The sequence below is a fragment of the Python bivittatus genome, unplaced genomic scaffold (assembly GCF_059951505.1).
Source record: "Python bivittatus isolate LINGU-HERP-01145 unplaced genomic scaffold, Pbiv_v1 ctg000340_np1212, whole genome shotgun sequence".
In the NCBI taxonomy this organism is placed as follows: Eukaryota; Metazoa; Chordata; class Lepidosauria; order Squamata; family Pythonidae; genus Python; species Python bivittatus.
The window spans coordinates 9,859,928-9,880,292 of record NW_028277056.1 but is presented as its reverse complement, the minus strand read 5'-3'; the positions used below and the strand labels follow the sequence as shown (position 1 = coordinate 9,880,292).

Genomic DNA, 20,365 nt, shown 5'->3' with positions numbered 1-20,365 from the left:
CCTAACCTTAGCTAGGAGGATGAGGGAATTACAAGCACTATCAGTAAGAGGGACCCAGGCATATTCCACAAAGACAAGATGATACTAAGAGCATGCTTCATATCCAAGTTCCTCCAGATGCAAGAAATCGTGCTTCCCAGTTTTTTCCTAGAATATTTCCATCCTAAAGAACCCGGTCCAAGATAGATGTGCTCAGGACTCTAGGAGTATACCTCAATCATACTCAAGAGGAACAAAGGCCTGATAGGCTATTTGTCTCCTTCAAAACAGAACATCTGGAGAGACAAATTAAACAATCCACTATCAGCATTGCTCCAGTGTCACAGCTCACTGAGTTGGGGGTAGGGGGTGGGAGGGTGTTGTGACTGCATCAACAACTCATATAGCATAACAGGTGTTTGCCAACTTAGGTGGAACCATCTACTTTTCTTAAGTATTATAAGACTGACAATTTTGCCTCTGTATATATGACCTTTGGTTGTACTGTATTACAAAGGGTGTTTTAGCCATTACATTGGCCCACCTTGGGAGTAATGCTATAGTATATTCCTTCTGAGTCAGGTCAGCTCCATATTTACTGACCAAAAATGGTGATTGGAGTTATTGTCTTCTCCTTCCTGCAATTCTTCCTGACACTATTTTGGAATTTCAGAGCCTTGCATATGTACTGTATATGCACCTGAACTCTTAGGGCTTGGACTGTGTTAGCCAAAAGAGAAGGAATAGATTTCCTTCTGTTCCAAGATATTTGGGAAACTTCTACTCCTTTTAATTTAGCATGATCATGTCTAAGAACATTTTCTCCTAGGCTATGGTGCTGAAAACTTGGACATACTGTACTTTCACAATGGAGGGACCTCAGTGCACAAGGGAGCCATCACAACAAGGATATGATTGACTAACACATGATATATCTACTCATCAGATTAGCCTATTGAGACTGATCATAAGCAAAGCTTGAGTTTAGCTTTATCAATGGACAGCATTGTTATATAAGATGAAATCAAAGGCCAAAAAGTTAAATTTGGAGTTTCAGAATCATGTGAAAAGAATTTGTCCCATTAAAAAAAAATAAAAGCATGATATTACAACCTGTGATATTATCTGTGAAGTGAAAAGACTGCTATGTCCCCAGATGCCCTATATTTTGGCCTATTATGCTTTGTGGCGATTAAAAAAAAAAAGACAAAAATAAGAGAAATTAAGGCTGTCAGAGGGTGAAGTGGTGATTCTGGACTCCTCAAGTGATGTAGTTTTTTCAAAATCTATCAAGTCCTCCTTTGCCCAAAGGGGTCACATGAATTTCTCATGGGGATAATGCTGAATTCATGCACTTAGCTTACTTATAAAAGGGCAGAAAGAGCAACTGTGGATCCAGCTTTTATTATACAACCATGTCTCTAGCAGTCTGTGGTGGGAGGGGGAATTTTTAGAATAGGGCTTGTTTAGATCAGGAAGTGGGGGCAGCCAAAGAGGCTGCAGAATGATGGAGAAACCATCAAAACAAAAACTCACTGCCAATTTACAGAAGTTGAGCCCCCCTCCCCAAGCACTATGAAAAGAAGTTCTAAAGACTGCAGAGAAGTAAGTTTAAAAAAATCACCTCCCAATTCTTCTCTCCTTAGTTCCCTGCCTCCTTCAGAATATCAGCTGGGAAGAACTGCCTTCCATTAAGATGCTCTGAGTGATGGTTCTAAAAGCTAATGGCCATTGGGATTTCATTCTTGAACTAGTGTCTACTTCAAAAGCTTGTTGCAAGCAAAGCTCCTTTGGCAGAATGCAAAGGATTAACTAATATATTAAGCAAGAGGGAAGAGCAGGTACCCTTCCAGATGCTGATGAACTAAAGCTACCAGCCATGCATAAAAATTGTAGCTCGCTAAAATCTGGATGGACGCGCATCCTGCAAGCATGTTTTAGAGCTGTTCTGTAGTGCAGGAGGGCTGTGTTCTGAAGTGCTATCTATGCATGTTCTCCAGTCTGGTCCCATTCCAATGTTTTGAACCACAGGTCCAATCATTCTTTGGCTAGCATGGTGATATTGGTTGGGTTCACAGAACACGCTTTGCTCGTTTACTAAATAAACCCAGTTTCTGAATTTACACATTGTGTTGAAGCATAAATGAACCACACAGGCTGGGTTTGTATAACAGACAGAGTTCAGAAAGGAAACTTAGCGCATTGAGCAAATCCAGCCTCTAGATCTGGTGAAGCAGGTTGCTTGAACTGTCTGTTTTCCATGGGGCTGTTGTAAATGGAGGACATGTAAATGTCAACACCCAGCTCAGGTCCCCTCCCCACCAGGATACAGATATTATATTTACATATTTAAGTGCTATGGTAGCTTTCATGTGCCAATAGGATAATGTTGGTCACCACAAACAGAAATGCCTGCAATGTTTGATGGTACTGGTGATCATGGAGAAACCACTGGTTCTGTGTTGACTTCAGGAGTAGGTGCTAGTGGTAGTAACTCAGGAATTAGAGTTGAGTTTACAGCCACATCAGTCATAACTTCTTTCAGTAGCTTTGTTGCCTTCAGCTGGACAGGTGTTCTCTTTCAGGATAAGGACATTACTCAATCTGTGTTAGCTGTTTTTCTGAACTCTGCTCAAATTAGATTTGAGAAGATCCAACCTTGAACAAAAAGAACGACCAAAGAACAACATTGCTGGCCTTTGATTTGTTGTTGCCTGTGTACTGTGTTGCAATATGTAAATAGAAATATAGCAAGCTTTTGATTCAGTGTGAACCTTTCTTTAGACAATGCCTGCAAAGCATTCTTGAGACTTTGAACAAACTTTTCAGCCAATCCATTTGTAGCTAAGTGGTGTGGGCTGATGTTATATGTCTGATTCCATTCTTTTTCAGAAATGTTGGAAATTGTCCGGCTACAATTGTGGTCCATTGTCACTCACTAGTTGTTCTGGAGCACCTGTTCTTGCTTAGAATTTTCTCAATATATCTGTGGTATGTGTGCTATTGTTAAAGTCATTAGAAACATCTCTGGCACTTTGAACATGTATCCACCACAACTAAAATCATTGTACCTATACAGTGAGGCTTAAAAGTTTGTGAATCCTTTTGCATTTTCAATATTTGTGCATAAATATGACCTACGACATGATCTGTTCTCCACACAAGTCCTAAAATTAGATAAAGACAACCCAGTTAAACAAATGAATTAAAAATTGTACTTGTTCATTTATTTATTGAGGAAAATGATCCAAAGCTACATATTTGTGTGTACCAAAAGTAGGTGAACCTCAAGGATTATCAGTTCATTTGAAGGGGAAATTAGAGCCAGGTGTTTCAATCAATGGGATCATAATCAGGTGTACTCAAGGTGGGAGGTCCTTATTTAAAGAACAGAATTATGGGTATTCACTATCAAAGACTTCAGAACATAGGGATGTGGAAGTATGTCATGGCTTGAACAATGGAGATTTCTAAGGACCTCCAAAAAGCAGTTGTTGATGCTCATCAAGCTGGAAAAGGTCACAAAATTATTTTCAAAGAGTTTGGACTCCACTACTTGTTACTTCAGCACCAGGTGTTTGCTAATATAGGTTTTTAATTGTTTTTTTGTTGGTTTTAGTGTAGCATCTCTGAAATGCTGCTTGAATTCACATTGTGTTATAAGCAACAGAACCAGTGTCCAATTCTACCAACATAGTGTTGCTACTCACTTCTGATATAAACATATTGCTAGCTTCATTTCACCTTTTATGCATTAGATTTCAAGATTAGCTATCCCTATTTTACTTCCATTATCAAATTCTCCATCTATATCATGCACAACTGAATTCCTTTGAAAGTAATGGCTTAGTTGCCTATCTTGAGTAAATGCTTTGTTTTTCCCTGAGTAACAAGCTGTTTGAAGATGTCATACATGCATTTTTTGAGCTTTCCTCTTTAAATCTACATTGAGCTGGCATGTGTGAACCTCTGCCACAACAATAGCACAGTTCATTTGGGCCTGTTACTCTTTGTGTGTATGCAGTTGCAAGCTTAGTCACATTTGCGTTCACTCCTGATTGCAGCTTTATAGTCTTTCTAGCAGCAGTTTCCATGGAGATAACAATTTCAAATGCTCTCTTAAATGTAAATCTCTGTCTGCTGAGAGTCTTTTTTTGAATGCTTTCTTTCAGAATTCCACCGAACAGCTTCTCAATTGTTTTGCCCTTCGCCAAATTTGCAATGTTCAGATAGTTTTTTGCTTCTTTTTGTTTGTGTTTGTAGAACCTGAAGTGGTTTGCAATCAATAGTCATTTTGATACCAAATGTCCCTGTGTTATTTCTGCAAAGCCAAGTTCTGAGGGGTTTTGTGAAGCAGTTAAGCTTTTTAATAAACTGTGTGCTTTGCTTCTCATGATCCCCAGTAAAACGAGCTTTTTTTCAGCAACTGTCTCATTGTCTCCAAAAATTGTTTAAGTCTGTCTTTATATAAAGTCCAATCATCTGTTGCACTATCAAACACATTAATCTTCCCAATAAAGCTATCCATCCTGCAGTTCTCTTTTTCTCTATGTTTTTACTCAGTGTGAATAGTTCAGTTTTATTCTGGCTTTGTTTTTACTGTCTCTCCTCCTTCTCTGTTGGTAAAATGAAGCTTGAGAAATTTTCTTTTTTTAACAATCAGACTTTGTTGTCATTGTTGTCTCTTCTCTACCAATCAAACAAAAGACAGTTGGGTCAGGTTTTTCTGCTGTTTGGTTTACTGAAACTTCTAGAAGAACTAATTCCAAGGAGTTTACAAGAATTATAATATACAGTAAGATCCAGATAATTGTGTTACAATGCAAAATCATAGGCATGTTTAATTAAATAAAAATAAAAATACAGTAATACGCTACATCCTCAAGTCCCCACCCACCAATATTTCAGTCCCTAGGCAATATAAGAGGTCTCATTCCTGTTGTATACGTTCAATTCCACCAAGCTGGGCAAGATCAAGGAAGCAAGAACTACATAGATTTTAGTAAGAAACCTTTAATGCAAGGCTAGTATAAATACAAAATCTCAGAAACTATCATAGGAATAGCCTAGCCTAGCCTAGCCCGCCTTCCTTCCTTCCTTCCTTCCTTCCTTCCTTCCTTCCTTCCTTCCTTCCTTCCTTCCTTCCTTCCTTCCTTCCTTCCTTCCTTCTACTTTGTATTAGTTTGTGTTAGTTTTTAGTGTTCTCTTTAAAACTTTTAATAATTTATTTTTTTAAAGAATTTCCCAGCCTTATTTATAGTGAGTTAATTAAGGTAGAGTCTCTTTAATGCTTCAAAACACTTCTTCCCAGATAGTTCTTCATGTGGGCTAAGCTGCTGTTTATGAGATAAGCTGTCGACTGATTCATCTGCTATCTCTTGATTGTTTATGTCTGTGTTTCCTTCCCTTCCTTTCCCAGCCTCCCTACAATCTGTCACAGTGTCATGGGTATGGATGTGTTAAAAAGTGTCCTTTTATCATTATAGGTCAAGAAAGGTTTGGGAACATGACCCGGGTCTACTACCGAGAAGCTGTGGGAGCTTTTGTTGTCTTTGATGTTACGAGGCCAGCCACTTTTGAAGCGGTAACCAAATGGAAGGAAGATTTGGACACTAAACTGACTCTCCCTAATGGCAAGCTGGTGCCAACTGTCCTGTTAGCCAACAAATGTGATCAAGGCCAAGAGTTACTGGTGAATAATGGTCTCAAGATGGAGCAGTTCTGCAAGGACAATGGCTTTGTGGGGTGGTTCGAAACATCAGCTAAGGTAACTGCCTTCTGTGCTAATGGGTAACAGAAGTGGCCCATTAACTGAGGTTAGGTGTGGTCACCATTCATTAGATTCTACTGTCCATTGAAGGGGCAGATTATGGCCAAATGATCCCCTAAGCACAGCCCAACAATGGTGCCCCTCACCTCTTCCATTGCTTACTGAGACATTAAGACTCAGTAAGTGCTGAAAACTAAAGTTGAGTATGGCACTGAAAGAGTTAAGGACATGATAGCTGGGGGGGAACTCTGTGGTGCCCCCCTTCCCTTGGTGCCCCAAGCACGGGCTTGTTTTGCTTAATGGTTAACCCACAGCTGGTCCACCCAGAAGTCCAACTTGGGACAATATTATGTCCCTTTATCAAGATCATGATTCAGAGCAGGTTCAGCAAATTCAGTTAATGGCATGATAAATAAATGGCATAATAAAGCTTTGGAAAAGTGGAGAGCATGTCATGGCCACTATCACAAAATGGTTGCCACACTGGGTGTGGCACCCCTTAGTGAGATAGCTTCCCACCATCTCCTCTAGGTTGTTCTCTATCAGAACATTGGGATGTTTCAGAGCAGAGGAAGAGATTTTCACACTGAGCTCAATTCATTTTTATCTTCTGTGAATTCCTGTGAGGATTCTGTAAGTGAAGAAAATCCAGAATGAAGAGCTCCTTTGCTTGGCAGTATGCCAACTTCATATATTAAAAAAAAAAAAACTATAAAGAAAATATAGGGCAGATGGGCATCATTATATTGTTTCCCACTCATTTTTTTTCCTTATATAAATGTGTATATTTGTGGGGTTTTTTTTAAAAAAAAAGGTATCTTGAATTAATTCCATAGCATTAGGTTTATTTCCCCTTTTAAAATTTCAAGAGACAGAGAGAGATCTCTTGGGACTAATCAGTATAAACACTGTTCATTATAATATTTCAAAAACTTAATACTAACAACATAAGGCTGTTGATAGTTGAGGTAAAATAGAGACTTATGGAAAACTCTGATTTGTGAATTCTGCTTATACTGTATATGGAAGTCAATCCAGTATGTAGTAATGCAGGTTTTAAATAACTGGGATTCCAAGGTGCTTCAGCCAATGGCAAAATGAAACTATCTGCTGTGTAGCTGGGAAAGAGATTAAATTCTTTTGCGTTGTGTGGAGAAGCAATTTCTTTTCTTCAGGTTGGATTCTCCAGTCTGGCCTGCAGCTTGTTCTATAAAACCAGCAGAAAGCAAATTCAAGATAGAGCATACATTTAACTTACCATAAGAGATGATAAAATCTACCACCTCATCCAGCTTCTCTCCATGAGAATGTGTGGTAGAAACGTAAAATAAATTACATTTGTTTGTTCATAATATCTGGACAGTGAATTTTCTAAAGGCATTTTTTGGTAGAGAGATCCATCAAGCAGTAGCTTCTATGACTGCTAAAACTTGAATGTCAAGGTTGAAAGACACTGGATTGGATCCAGAGGTCCCTTTCTTTGATTGAAGATCTTCCATTGGTGGAAGCTCCTTCAGTTAGAAATAAGCCAGTCTACTGTATTAGACTGGTTTTGCAGATATGGATATTGTTTAATATAAAATGCAAATCCTCTCTCCCTTTGCATTGTTTCTGTTATGTTGGAACAAGTTCCATTGTTCGGTTACAGTATCTTAGTAATGCGAATCCTCTCACCAGGTCTCCATTATGCCTATAAATCCTTTCCCTAAGTTCTTGAGACCATTTATTTATCCCCGTGCTGGCTGGGGAATTCTCGGAGTTGAAGTCCACATATCTTAAAGTTGGTAAGGTTGAAAAACACTGGTGTAGACCATATAGGTCATGAAGTTTATGAGCCAGTGTTCTTCCTGGTTTTTATTGAGTGGTTTCATTATCATTGTGCCTTCCAGTCAGTCCTGATCCCTGGCAACTGCCCAAACAAATCCCTACAGTTTTCTTGGCAATATTTCTGGAAGTGGTTTGCCATTGCCTTCTTCTGAAGGCAGAAAGAGAGAATGACTGGGCCAAAGTCACTCAGCTGGTTTTGTGTCCATAGCAGGACTAGAATTCAAGTCTTCCAGTTTCTAGTCCGATGCCCTTAATCACTACACCAAACTGAGTCTTATTGAGTGGTTTAATCTTGGTTCAGTATTGTTTCTCTCTTCCTGTCTTCTAACACTCTTTGTCTGAAACTCTTATTTCTGGAGTCACATCAACACTGCAATCTTTTTTTAAGTGATTTTTTTTTTATTTTATTTACTTTTAGTGTTCCATAAGGCAAGAAAGAAACAAGAATACAACAGCCCCTAACCCCATATTCAAACATATAGGCATTGTGTACATCACTACATTTATCAAAAGAAGAGTTGTTATTGTTAGTATAACTTCCATATCTGATTAAAATGTGACTCATCCTTCTGAGAAGTCAGTATTTGAATTTTATTGGCAACCTTTTCCATAAAAGCAACAGACCATTCCTTAGTATACCAATACTAATGATACAATAGGTTATCTAAAAAAAATCCATTTTTGAGCAGTTATTGATTTAGCAGCCAGAGATAAGATCCTTTTCTTTGAATGTAGCGTTATCTTTCTCAAAATAGGTAATAATCCCAAATATCAAACACATCCTACTTTTTGTTGTTGTTCTAAATTCTTTGAATATTGCCTTTCAATAAGGCACAATCTTTTCATAAGCCCACCACAAATGAAAAAAATGTTCCCTTTTGATTGCAATCCCTCCAACATTTTGATGAATTCTTATATTTGTGCTAGTCCACTTGGAGTTAAATGCCAGTGATGCAGTATCTTCCACTGCATTTCTTGTATGGAAACTGATAGAAAACCACCTGTGTTCTCCATTTCATCTCTTCCATTCATTTTCTTAAATCTGAATCTCAGACTTCTTTTAAACTTATGGAGGAAACATTTGCCTCCATTTCTAATAACTAACTTACAAATTTTTGAGATTGTTCCCTTGAGTTGGGAAGGGTAACTAATGATTAATTTTTCAAAAGTAGTTAAACAACAAGATGCTGATTCCATTATATCTTTGTTATTTAAAAAAGATGTAAGTTTGAGCCATGTAAACCAAAATAGTGGGCGCCATCCCTTTTTGCCCCCATTCCCTGTTTCTCCAGCTTTCCCCCAATTCCCTTCTCCCACCCCGTTTAGACCACATGTGAATAAAGGATTAATTAGATCTCAGTGTTTCTTAAACTGTTTGCTTTCCCCTTCTCAAAAATTATGGAGGACCCCAATAGGGCTTTCATTTATATGAGTTATTTTTACTGATATTTACCATACTAAAAATTAAAATTGATGCATTCATAGAATATTTATTTATTGAATCATGTAAAAATAATATTAAACCCATCTGATATTAACATAAATAAAATACTTTTTCATGAAAAAAAACCCATTTTTTTAAACAAAAATTAATAATGAGAAGAGTGACATTGTTTTAAATTTTGCAAATAATTTTGGTTTCACAGACTCATGAGCAGCTCCCGAGGGTGCCCAGAAGTCCTCGGACCACACTTTAAGAAACACTGCTCTCACTGGTCTAGTTTAGAGCAATGCTAATTTCTCCCCTTCCAGGTTGTCAGAAAGCATAAAAATAATCTCTCTTGCTTGTGGTTGAAATACAGTTAGCTTGAAAGAGTACCCCCATTTATACCTTGTTCTTTTTAATCATTCTTCTGTCATTGGTTTGAAGACTTTTCTTTGTAGCATGACAGGACTAATGTCTTGAAAAAAACAACACTCTATCTCCATCCCAAAAGACTATCTCTTTTAGTCCGTGAGCTTTTTTTGCAGATTTTTCTTCTTTCATCTGATTATTTTACAGATCTTATTAGCATATCTTTTGGGTTTTGCATTTGATTGAACTTAGAAGGAAAGACTCTATGGGTGCATTCCACATCATTATCTTGAAGTTTTAAACCTGGTAGCTTGTAATTAAGTTCTGAGATAAGATATCCAATTAAATTAGTCTTTCCTGCATTTTTCCTAATTCCTCTAATTCTCAAATTATTTCTATTTCTGAATATTGACCAAATCCAATCTAATGTCAGTAATATTTTTTGAACTTTTCTATGTCAAGCTCATTTTTCATAGCAACATTATATGCTTTGCTAGCAGTCTGGACCATTTCTGAAATGTAAAAAAACAGATCTTTCAGTCATTTATTAACTTGTTCAAACATCCCTGCCAGATCTTTTCAAAACAAAGTAGATGCTTTATCCCATTCCTCCTTTAGTTCTTTGAGTTGCTTAATCAAATATCCTATCAAGTCAACCTTGAGCCTTCAACTCCAATGTCACTTGGCTTTTGTGCCCTCCAACAGGCACTTTCTTCCTCCACTATCTCTTCTTCACTGCCAGAACAGGATGTTGTCTCAGCTGTCCTTGACTCATCCAAGTACATCTTCGTTCCTCTGGCATGTTGGGGAACACCCTTCTGTTTCTTTTTATCTATTTCTTTGTTATCTATTTATTTTTATCACATTTGTATGTCACTGCAATCACAAGACTCTTGGCAGCTAAAAATTGTTGTTGTTTTTTCTTAATCTTGCCAATTAGATGTATATGAGTAAAAAAAAAATGTAAAAATCATCAAGAAAGCTGGGTCAGGAGCAAAGCAATCAGCTCACCATGCCATCTTTTCTGGTGACAAGCCACGCCCTCTGCCCATAAATTCTTTTAAACCCCTTCTGACCCAGATCCCCAAACATCTTTCTCAGAGTTGTAAGGTACAGCTGTCCATCATCCTCTAGAAAATGCAGACCCAAATCCCCATCTTCATAGCCTGTCACTCCCTTGTAGTCCTGTTGTTTCTCTTTCTAATCTTCTTTCATAGCAGAATGGTGGAGAAGTTCATATCTGAAGCATTTGAGTCTTCAGATTCCTTCTGAGAGCTTAACATTACAAAATACTATAGTAGTAGCTGCTTTTGGGGTTAAGCAGAAAGATTTTTTGGTCTCAGCTGCTGTCAGCCTCCCCAGACTAAGGCTTAGTACAAATCTCCAACCCCAACTGTATGTGGCTTACCTTAGCTGTTAGGTTCAGACTCTGCAGCAGACTTTCTAGACTTGACATGGTGCAACTAGATAAGAATCTTTATTGCAAACTAGACTGATTGCCCTCTGTCAGCATAAAAGTGCAGTTTCCTCTTTATAATCATGGCAGTTTAAACTTGTTCCTCCTTCTTCCTGCCTTTCCCACATTTCAGCAGCTCTTTGACCTGCATGTCATTGACCTGAAGCTGAGCTGTTTGGGATTGACTGGTGTGGGTCTTCCGGGCTGTGTGGCCGTGTTCTGGAAGTTTTGTTTCCTAACGTTTCGCCAGCACCTGTGACCGGCCTTCGACAATACACTGTTCGGGATTGTTGATATAACTGGCATTTTTGCCCTGAGAATTGCTAGGTCTCAGCTTATCTCTCTTTCAAATGCCATTTCCTCTTCTTCCTTCCAGAATGAGCTACTCATGACATTTGGTTTGGCAGAAAGTTTGGCAAGGTTTTCAATTAAGGTCCAGGAACATGAGGACCTCTCTATAGTATGTTGCTGACCTACAACTTGCACCATCTCTCATCATTGGCTACAGTGGTTGGGGCTGCTTGGAATCCTTAGTACCATCTGGAAGGCCACAGATTGCTCAGGATGATTATTCTCTCTGTGGAAGTAAGAACTCTATTCCACTGAATGATGAGAGAAGGGTAAAGATGCTTGGGTGGAAAACTATCCCTGTATTCTTTCTATATTTTCTTTTCCAAATGCCTCAAAAGATCTTGCAAGCAGTCTCTTGGAAACCACCTTAATTAATGATTGATTAATTAATTGATTCTCTCCTACTTATTCTTCACTGTAAATTCTTGGTGATTTATCTAAGTTATTACTGGCTCATTTCAGTGCCTGAAATTGGATAGGTACTGATTAACTATCCTCCTTCCAAAGAACCAATGGACATCTGGAATCAGAAATGGGAAGAGAGGATTAAACATCCTGTTCTAAACGATTGTATCACCAATCTTCAAACCAAGATAACCAGCAAAATAAAATAAAAATAAGGAATGGAGACAGCATTCTGGGTGGGGATCTCCTGTACTTCATTTGGTTTGTTCTTGAGTTTTGATCAGTTTAAAAGAGATAGCAAATTTTCTTCTGTAATTAGCTTTCCAGTAATGGAAACTGCCAGGAATGCTAGGGATTTTTGAATAAATGCTACATTTGGACAGATGCTACATTTGGACAGAAATTGGCCATGTGTAAATAGATGAATACCTGCTTTGTAGAAGGGCCCCACAGTTCAGATGAAGCTTTGTTTGAAGTTTTCTAGATGAAAGGAGAATGTTCCAAAGCAGAGGTACTTTCAAGAACTACTATTTATTCTTTGTGCGTGGCACTCAATGTGCTCCTCCTGTTTTGTCCTAATTTGCACATCATTTCCAGGTTTTGTAATGCTTTTTTAAATAGGCAAATGCTTGTTAGTATTCTAACGTCTTCCACTCCTAAAGACAGAAGGTTCATAATAATGATCTTGAAAGGAATGCAGAATGTTAACAAATACATTATAAACTGCATAAATGTATCACTTGGTTTTGTTAAATGCTTTATTCTTATCATGAAGACACAAATCTAGACAGGTCTAGACATTTTGTGCATGCTTTAAATAAATGCACACAGAATGCTTAGGGACATTCTTATAATATTCCTAGATCCATAGATATCCATAAAAGAAAGAAAGAACTCACTTGTCTCTTGGAAAATAGATTGAATAGAATATATAAATTGAGTAAATTAAAAAAAATTTCTAGTGCACAGAAGGGACTGGAATTACATATTCCAATATCTTCCATGGGTCAACAATGCCTAACATTGGACTTCTGAGGAAGGAATGGTGAACTGAAGACGGCTCCGCTACTAAGTGAGGCTTGAGATCACCCACAAGTGCTCCATTTAGAGTATTAGGAGCCTTTGGATCAACAAGTTTTACAGCACTGGGTGAGTTTCCTTCAATCTTTAGTGAAAGAAGTTTTAAATACAAGTTTAAGGACTTAATTTTTTTTAATAAACAGGAAAAGAGTGATTAGAACTTGATTTTAGAAAGTTACAAATGGACTAAGAGTCCAGATGGATTTGAAATAAGATTTTGGAATTAATTATAAGAATATTTCCCATGGGAAAATACTTTTGTTTTGAATTCTGTTTAAAAAAAAAAAAACATGATAGGATGAGACTTTGAAGGTTGGGCACTAGAGGGAACTAAATTCCTTAGAAGGAACTAAAGATTACAATTAAAGGAGAAGTACACTTAAATTTGACTTACTAATACAGAATGAAGAAAAATATTTTAGCATTGGACATACTGAAGGATATTTTTAAACAATGGACTCAGAAGTTAATGTCTGCCTCTATAGATAGACTTAAAAATGTTATGAAAGATGAACAGGTTTTACCTGACAAGATTGAGACTGATCTGAAAGTGGATTTAAAAATGACAGGCTACAAGAATGATATGGAAAAAGATGCTGCACTGGACATACAAAAGAAACTGGCTGATGTCTTAATAATTAAAAGGGATATACAAATAACAAAGCAAGACAGTGACCTGGATAATTTTCCTATACTGGATTTACAAAAGAGACTTGTTAAAGCTTTGAAGAATTTTGTGAGACGGGACAAAGAAAAAGTGAAAATAAGCCAAGTTATAGGACATTACTTGAAGGGACTAAAGATCAAGATTGTTAGAAGTAAAAGGAAGGTATATCAAGTTGGTTTATTTGATCAAGGTTAACATAGATATGTTGTCTCTGGTAACCTTTAATGGACTTTTGTTCATCAGGACTGAAATAATTAGGCTTTTAGGATTTGTTTATAGATGGAAGATGGGATACTGGAAGAAAAGATCATTTGTTGTATTTTAAGAGAAGATGATAACTTACTAAAATTGTTTATACGTACAGTGGAACCTCGGTTCACGAACTTAATACGTTCCGCGACTCTGGTCACGACCCGAATTGGTCGCGACCCGAAGCAAATTTTCCCATAAGGTTCAATGTAATTACCGTTAATCCGTTCTGGCGTGGAGGACAGGGAGGCGGCTATTGCTTGGAGGGAGAGTCCCCCTCCCTACGACCATGTGTCGGGGTGGAAAAATGGCCACGGACCACGTGTCAGGGGCAGAAAAATGACTGCGGACCACGTGTCAGGGGCGGAAAATGGCCGCGGACCATGTGTCAGGGGCGGAAAATGGCCGCGGACCACGTGTCACGGGCGGGAAAATGGCCGCGGATCCTGTTCGTGACCCGATCTGGTGTTCACGAACGGAGGCAAAATTTTGCAACCAGAGCTGTTCGTGACCCGAATTGGTTGTGAACAGCAGCGTTCGTGACCCGAGGCACCACTGTATTGTGATGGAGGGGAAAGTAATTACTTTATATGTTTATAAACTTCCTATTTTTTCTTTTTTTCTTTTTTCTTTTTTTAGTTTGTATTAGTTTTTATCTTTGTAATTTTTAATAAAATTACTATTTAAAAAAATGCCTAACACTGACATGCTAAGATCAGCTCTTTTCTATCATAATGATGTGAGAAAATTAGTTCATAACCTAGTTTGTCTGCTGGCTGAGTTGAGACACAGAACATATTAGCTTTTTCGAGTGGCGGGCGTCATCTAATTTCACACCTTGCTGTGGGTGCCAAAATATAATACAGTGTAATCTAATATAGATGATAATCATCAAAATGTCCAAAATATGATTTTTCATGCCTATAGGACAAGGGCATTTGTGAGGCACTAAACCCATATTCCTATTTTCACCCATGCAGCAGATTCACAGGATTTGAACCCTGGCTCTGGATACTTTATATTTAATGTTGTTATTCCCCTGAAGGAGTAGTTCAGCTTAGTTCCACCAATGGTTTTTCTAATGTGGCAGTTGCAAGATAATCATAATTATTTCCTAGTGATGACATGATAATGATGTGAGCAGTGACTCAGGAAATGGAGAAAGAGGTCTTTTTCAATTCTGCTTCCATTCTTCTGTGACCTGAGCAAGTTATTATCATCTAGTTTCTCTCCCTCAATTCAGCCTGCAAGCAACGAGAGTGGGTTTTAAATCTCTGGTGATTGATTGCTTGACTGATTAAAAACCACACCTTGCCTGGATATTTAAAAATAATGGTTCAGAAAGATAGATACCGTGCAAAATTGGAATGGAAGGTATTCAGCTATGAAGAATTGGTAAGGGTATGTCTGGAACATACAGCTCTTGGCATACCAATCAAAGGTGATGAAGGGGTGTGAGATTGTGCGGAAGCTCAGAGAGTAACACATCTTAAAGTTGCCAAGGTTGAGAAACGCTGCTCTAAACCCTGATTGTTGGCATTCAAACTAATTAAAGTCTGCTTGAATCTTGGTTCCTTGACAATGCTCTGAAGTTAAGGGGCTTGAGAACAGGTGTTCTTCAACAGAGATCACTGGCCCTCATACTGAAGCAGAGGGATCAGAGGAGAGGAGAGTTGGGTTAATCTATGGTAACAAAACTTCAGGAGGAATCTGACTTTCGCTTATTAAACTTAAATGTACAAAATCTACAAAAGCCTATGCCTTGTAATAAAATTTGTTAATTGGAACAGGTGTTGCTAGATTCCTTCAGAGGGATCAGGGAACACATCCCAAACTGCCAATTTAGAATGCAACCCCAGGCATTTCAGAAACCTTGATTGCCTAAAATAACTCTCCCCTTGAGCTTCAAAACCTACAGAATTTCATGTCACTGTAAACTAAAGTTACAGTGCTGTATGAAACTAGATGTAGTAGTATATCTTGGGACTGCAAGCATCATAAATCCTAAGAGATTTGCATGGCTAGTCATAAAATATTTCATCTGGAAGAGAGAATGGCCCATAAAAACTAATAAAGGCACATTATGTCAGCAAAAGAAAACTAGCTATCCAGATTTAAGGGAATTTATTTCAGATATTACAATGGAAAACCCTAAACTCTAATCTGGAGGCAGCACTTTTCCATCACGGAAGGAAGAACGTTGCAAAAGACAAGACTGGCAATAAACTCTAAGCTGCATTAAAGATTGCTCGAGGGTGAATTCAAAAGTGTTTATTTCATGTTAACATAAAATCAGTGCATTTTTACTCTTTGCTGCTTGTGTATGCATTAGTCAATTTTATTACCAATAATCAAAGGTTTTTACAATTTATATCTGGGGAGTGGGAGAGGGATTAGGCATAGAGATCAGATCAAATCATCACATGTATAACTTACAGGAACAGCTTTTAAAACCTTCCATCTATTTTTTTTTTTTTTTTTGTGGGGAGCATCAGTAACAAGAAGGCTTACATCCCACATATCCAGGGATAAATTGCATGCTTGCTCAAAGTTTAATCAGGATTTTTTTGGGGGGGGGGGTAGCAAAGATACAAAGAATATTTGTACAAATTTCAAAGAATTGCATATTGTGTATCAGCCTTCTATAACCTCATGTCCTCCCAAGGTTTTCCCCCAGATTTCAGGCCAGGTCAGTTTGGCCAGGAATTCTGAGAGCTCTCACCCAAATGATATAGAGTATACCAAACTGGGAAATACTTGATAATTATGAAGTCTGCATGTGAGAGCTACTAAAATCTATTTGCACACCTCCCATCCAGACAATACTGTCTGAAAACATACATCCATAAATACTTGTTTCAATTCAAAAAGCCAAGAAAATAAAATAACATAGTCACACTTGTGAAAAAATCTAGATAGCATATTAAAAAGCAGAGACGTCACCTTGCCGACAAAGATCCGCATAGTCAAAGCTATGGTTTTTCCAGTAGTAATGTATGGCTGTGAGAGCTGGACCATAAAGAAGGCGGAGCGCCGAAGAATTGATGCCTTTGAACTCTGGTGCTGGAGAAGACTCTTGAGAGTCCCCTGGACTGCTAGGAGGTCAAACCAGTCAATCTTAAAGGAAATCAACCCTGATTGCTCATTGGAAGGATCGATAATGAAGCTCAAGCTCAGATACTTTGGTCACCTAATGCGAAGAGAGGACTCTTTGGAAAAGACCCTGATGCTGGGAAAGATTGAAGGCAAAAGGAGAAGAGGACGGCAGAGGATGAGATGGTTAGATAGCATCACTGAAGCAATGAGCATGAAACTGAGCAAACTCAGGGAGGCAGTGAAGGACCGGAAGGCCTGGCGCAGTATGGTTCATGGGGTCACGGAGAGTCGGACACGACTTAACGACTAAACAACAACAACAACTTGTGAAAATAGTACCACCCACTCATTAGCTTGATAATTTTTAGAATTGCTCCTAAACCATTTCTGTTCTAAACCCCTTTGTCCTTTTAATGCTCCATTCCTAAAACCAAGCAAGACAGGAAACACCAACTACAAATATTAGTACTATTCAGTCACAGCTTGTGAGGATTTGTTGTTCAACCAGCTTGTTGGAGAGCTTGACACCGTTTGGGGTTGGAGAGGGAATAACTGGCCTAAGGCCACCCACCTCCCTATGCCTAAGGGAGGACCAAAACCTGGGTCTCCCTGCTCCTAATCCAGTACCTTAACCATTATACCACCCTGTCTCTCGTATGTATGTACGTATGTATATATGTATGTATGTCAGGTCCCATAAAACATTATATACAGTACATTAAATATTTGAATTGGTTGCCATTTTCTTCTAAACACTTGCTTTCTCACTTGGCACACGATTTTTGAACATTCCTAAATACAGTAACATTTGCTCTGGGAAAAAATAGAACATATTGTGATTGCCCTGTGGGATCTATCTATCTGTCTGTCTGTCTACCTACCTACTCTATCATCTATCTACTCTCTCTCTCTATCTATGCAATTTTGTCTGGGTGCATCAACCTCTGGGCTCCAATACACGTGCAGTACACCACTTTTTATAGATACTGTAATGGTATGTGGGAATGACCTTGGGAGATGGGGGAAGAGCCACAGCCAGGGGAACGGTCGGATAAGAGGCAGCTGAGCCCACCACAGCAGGAATGTGGGCACAGCAAACATCTCAGAAGGGACCCTCCCTAGTTTCTTAGGCTGTAAAGGCAATAGGGGAGAGATGCCCTTTCAGACTTGCATGATGCTATTAATGTAAACTTACTAGAATTAGTCCATCTGGTTGTGCTTCCTGTCTGGACTACCTTGCTAGGCTGACAGATATAGGGATAAAGAGCCATCCTACTTTAGCCTGGCTTAGGTTTATCTTTGTGACAATTAAATGGGTTGGGATGACTGTGTACATAGCTTTAAGCCCCTTTGAGCCATGAGCAGATGCAACGGTTCATCATTAATATGATAATGTATTAATTTGTCCTGCTTCTCAGGTCACTGCAGTTTATAAACCTAGATAGAAGGTTTGACTTTTCTTAGGAATGTGGCCTTGTTAATACTGGTAGCAATTCTCCAGAGTTTCTGGCAGAGTTTCCCCCCCCGCCCCCCCCCAGGTCTTTCTAATGATGCTGAGAATTTGAAATGGAACCTTCTCCATGCACAGTAGTTCTTTACCACTGGCCTAACACCTTTGAGAGCAGACGTTAAATCTCAACTTCTGAAGTGGTGGAATTCTGTTTTCTCTCTAGCATTCTCAGCTGGACTTGAAAAGCAATTTATAGGTTTACATGATTTTCTCCAGTGGCATTTCACAGCATCTTGAAGATAACTACTCATCAACCAGAGGAATTTGCCAGGTCTGTTCAGAAAATCTCATGATCAACTTTTGTTCTCTGTGATAGCAAATTGGTGCCTCCTGTTCATTCAGTATTAGTCACTAAATTGTTAAATTCCAAAGAGAGATGGTGGCTAATTGAGAACTAGCATTTGGCTGTCAGAAGCACAAGCGTTAATATTAAGCCATGCACTCCTGCAAGAATTTGTAAACATGCAAAATTGCAAGCAATTTGAAAGATACTGTCTAGAGAAAATCCAGTGTTACAGCATCCCAAATAGATGACCAGAAGAGGACAACTTAAAATAATATTGTATCAATATTACTGATTCACTGCAATCTGCATGCTTCCATAATTTTGATGTAATCTCAAAGCATCCTTTCTCTGCATATATGTAAATGCTTTTCCATGCTCTGTTTTTTAGCAACTTCACCAAATAGTGCAAAAAAAAAAAAAAAAGCAGAAGTTGTCAGGTTAAAATCAACGTAATTAAAAACAAGCTGAACAACTGAAATTTATAGCATAAAGCTAGTGAAATAATCAAACCAGTAAACAAGAAAACAAGAAAGAGTGTTAGGAGTAGCCAAACGAAGACATTTAAAAAATGGGGTAAGGCCATAAGAATTACCCTCCTGGATCATGTCAAAACCCATCGTAGTTCAGTATTAATTCAGGGGTTTCCTATCCCTGCCATAGTTAACCTTAACCCTCACTGATATAGAATTGATAATCATATATAGTTTTCATAACAACAAACTCAGAAGACTTTTAAATGAATGTCATACATTGTCACACCGAAAAGGTCATTTCTGATCCCTTGATGCCACTGATTCTTCAAATGAACTTGGTCCCAAATTATTCAGAATTGTAGAACTCTAAAGATGTACTTTAAATTCAGCCTTAAGTAAGTATGGGTAATCTTTTTTTTTTTTCTGAGAACCTGTTTTAAATTCTCTCTCTGTAATATATATAAAGTGGCTAAGGGCTCCATGGAAAATGATTTTTTAGCCTAGAGGTTAACTGCCATAGGTATCAATTTAGGCTTAAGGCAGATATTTTATTGGTTTGCTTGCTCCAAAATTGTAAAAAATCATGCTGCTGTTACTTGGCAGTTTTCTGTTGAAGTTTAATCTTAGGGAGTTCCTGGAACTAGAACAATGGGACTCTATGGAGCTCAGGAGAAGAACCTTAGATGAATTTCAGATGGACTTCATTCATTGGAGTCTCTAACTTAACCACTTATGTTGTCCAGGAATTTGGGGAGTTGGTTGTGCTGACTAGGAATTCTGGGAGTTAGCATGTTAGATATTTGGGGATATCTGCTAGCAGGTAATTTGGGGACTTGGCCATAAACATTCTAGCCATTCTAATGTTGGCTAGGAGTTCTGGGAGTTGTAATGTCTTCTAGGAATTTTGGGAGTTGCAACCCCAAGATGTCCAGAGAGCATCGGGAATCAGCTATTGTAACTCATTCTTCTCCTTTTCTTGTCTTTTTCTCCCCACTTCCAGGAAAACATAAACATTGATGAAGCTGCTCGGTGCTTGGTGAAACACATAATTGCCAGTGAGAGTGAACCGGTGCAGTCTATCAAGCCAGATATCATTAAGCCACACCTGAATTCCTCCAAACTCATTCGCTGTTCAGCTTGCTTCAGATCCTAAGCAATTTCCAAGCTGGTGTGGGTCTTCCGGGCTGCGTGGCCTGGAATTTCCAGAACACGGCCACACAGCCCGGAAGACCCACACCAGCCATCGTATGCCGGCCGTGAAAGCCTTCGACAATACAATTTCCACGCTGTTCGTGGACCCTGGAACTGAGCAAATAATAACTCATGAATAACTCATGAATAACTCATGAAGCAGGATCTCTCCAATGCAAGGGAGCTGAGCGTGCTTTGCCCTTGAGCAAACAGAAAACAAAACAGAAACC

At 38.5% G+C, this 20,365-nt stretch overlaps 1 protein-coding gene across 1 annotated transcript in view; it reads left to right on the top strand.

Annotated features, from left to right (window-relative positions):
- RAB38 (RAB38, member RAS oncogene family) overlaps positions 1 to 20,097 on the top strand; it is a 28,764-nt gene extending 8,667 nt beyond the window's left edge. The window contains exons 2-3 of the mRNA XM_088140843.1: positions 5,466 to 5,746; positions 19,945 to 20,097. Of these exons, the coding sequence (XP_087996969.1) occupies positions 5,466 to 5,746; positions 19,945 to 20,097 (434 nt within the window). The remainder of the gene's footprint in view (positions 1 to 5,465; positions 5,747 to 19,944) is intronic.
- Positions 20,098 to 20,365: the final 268 nt, after the last annotated feature.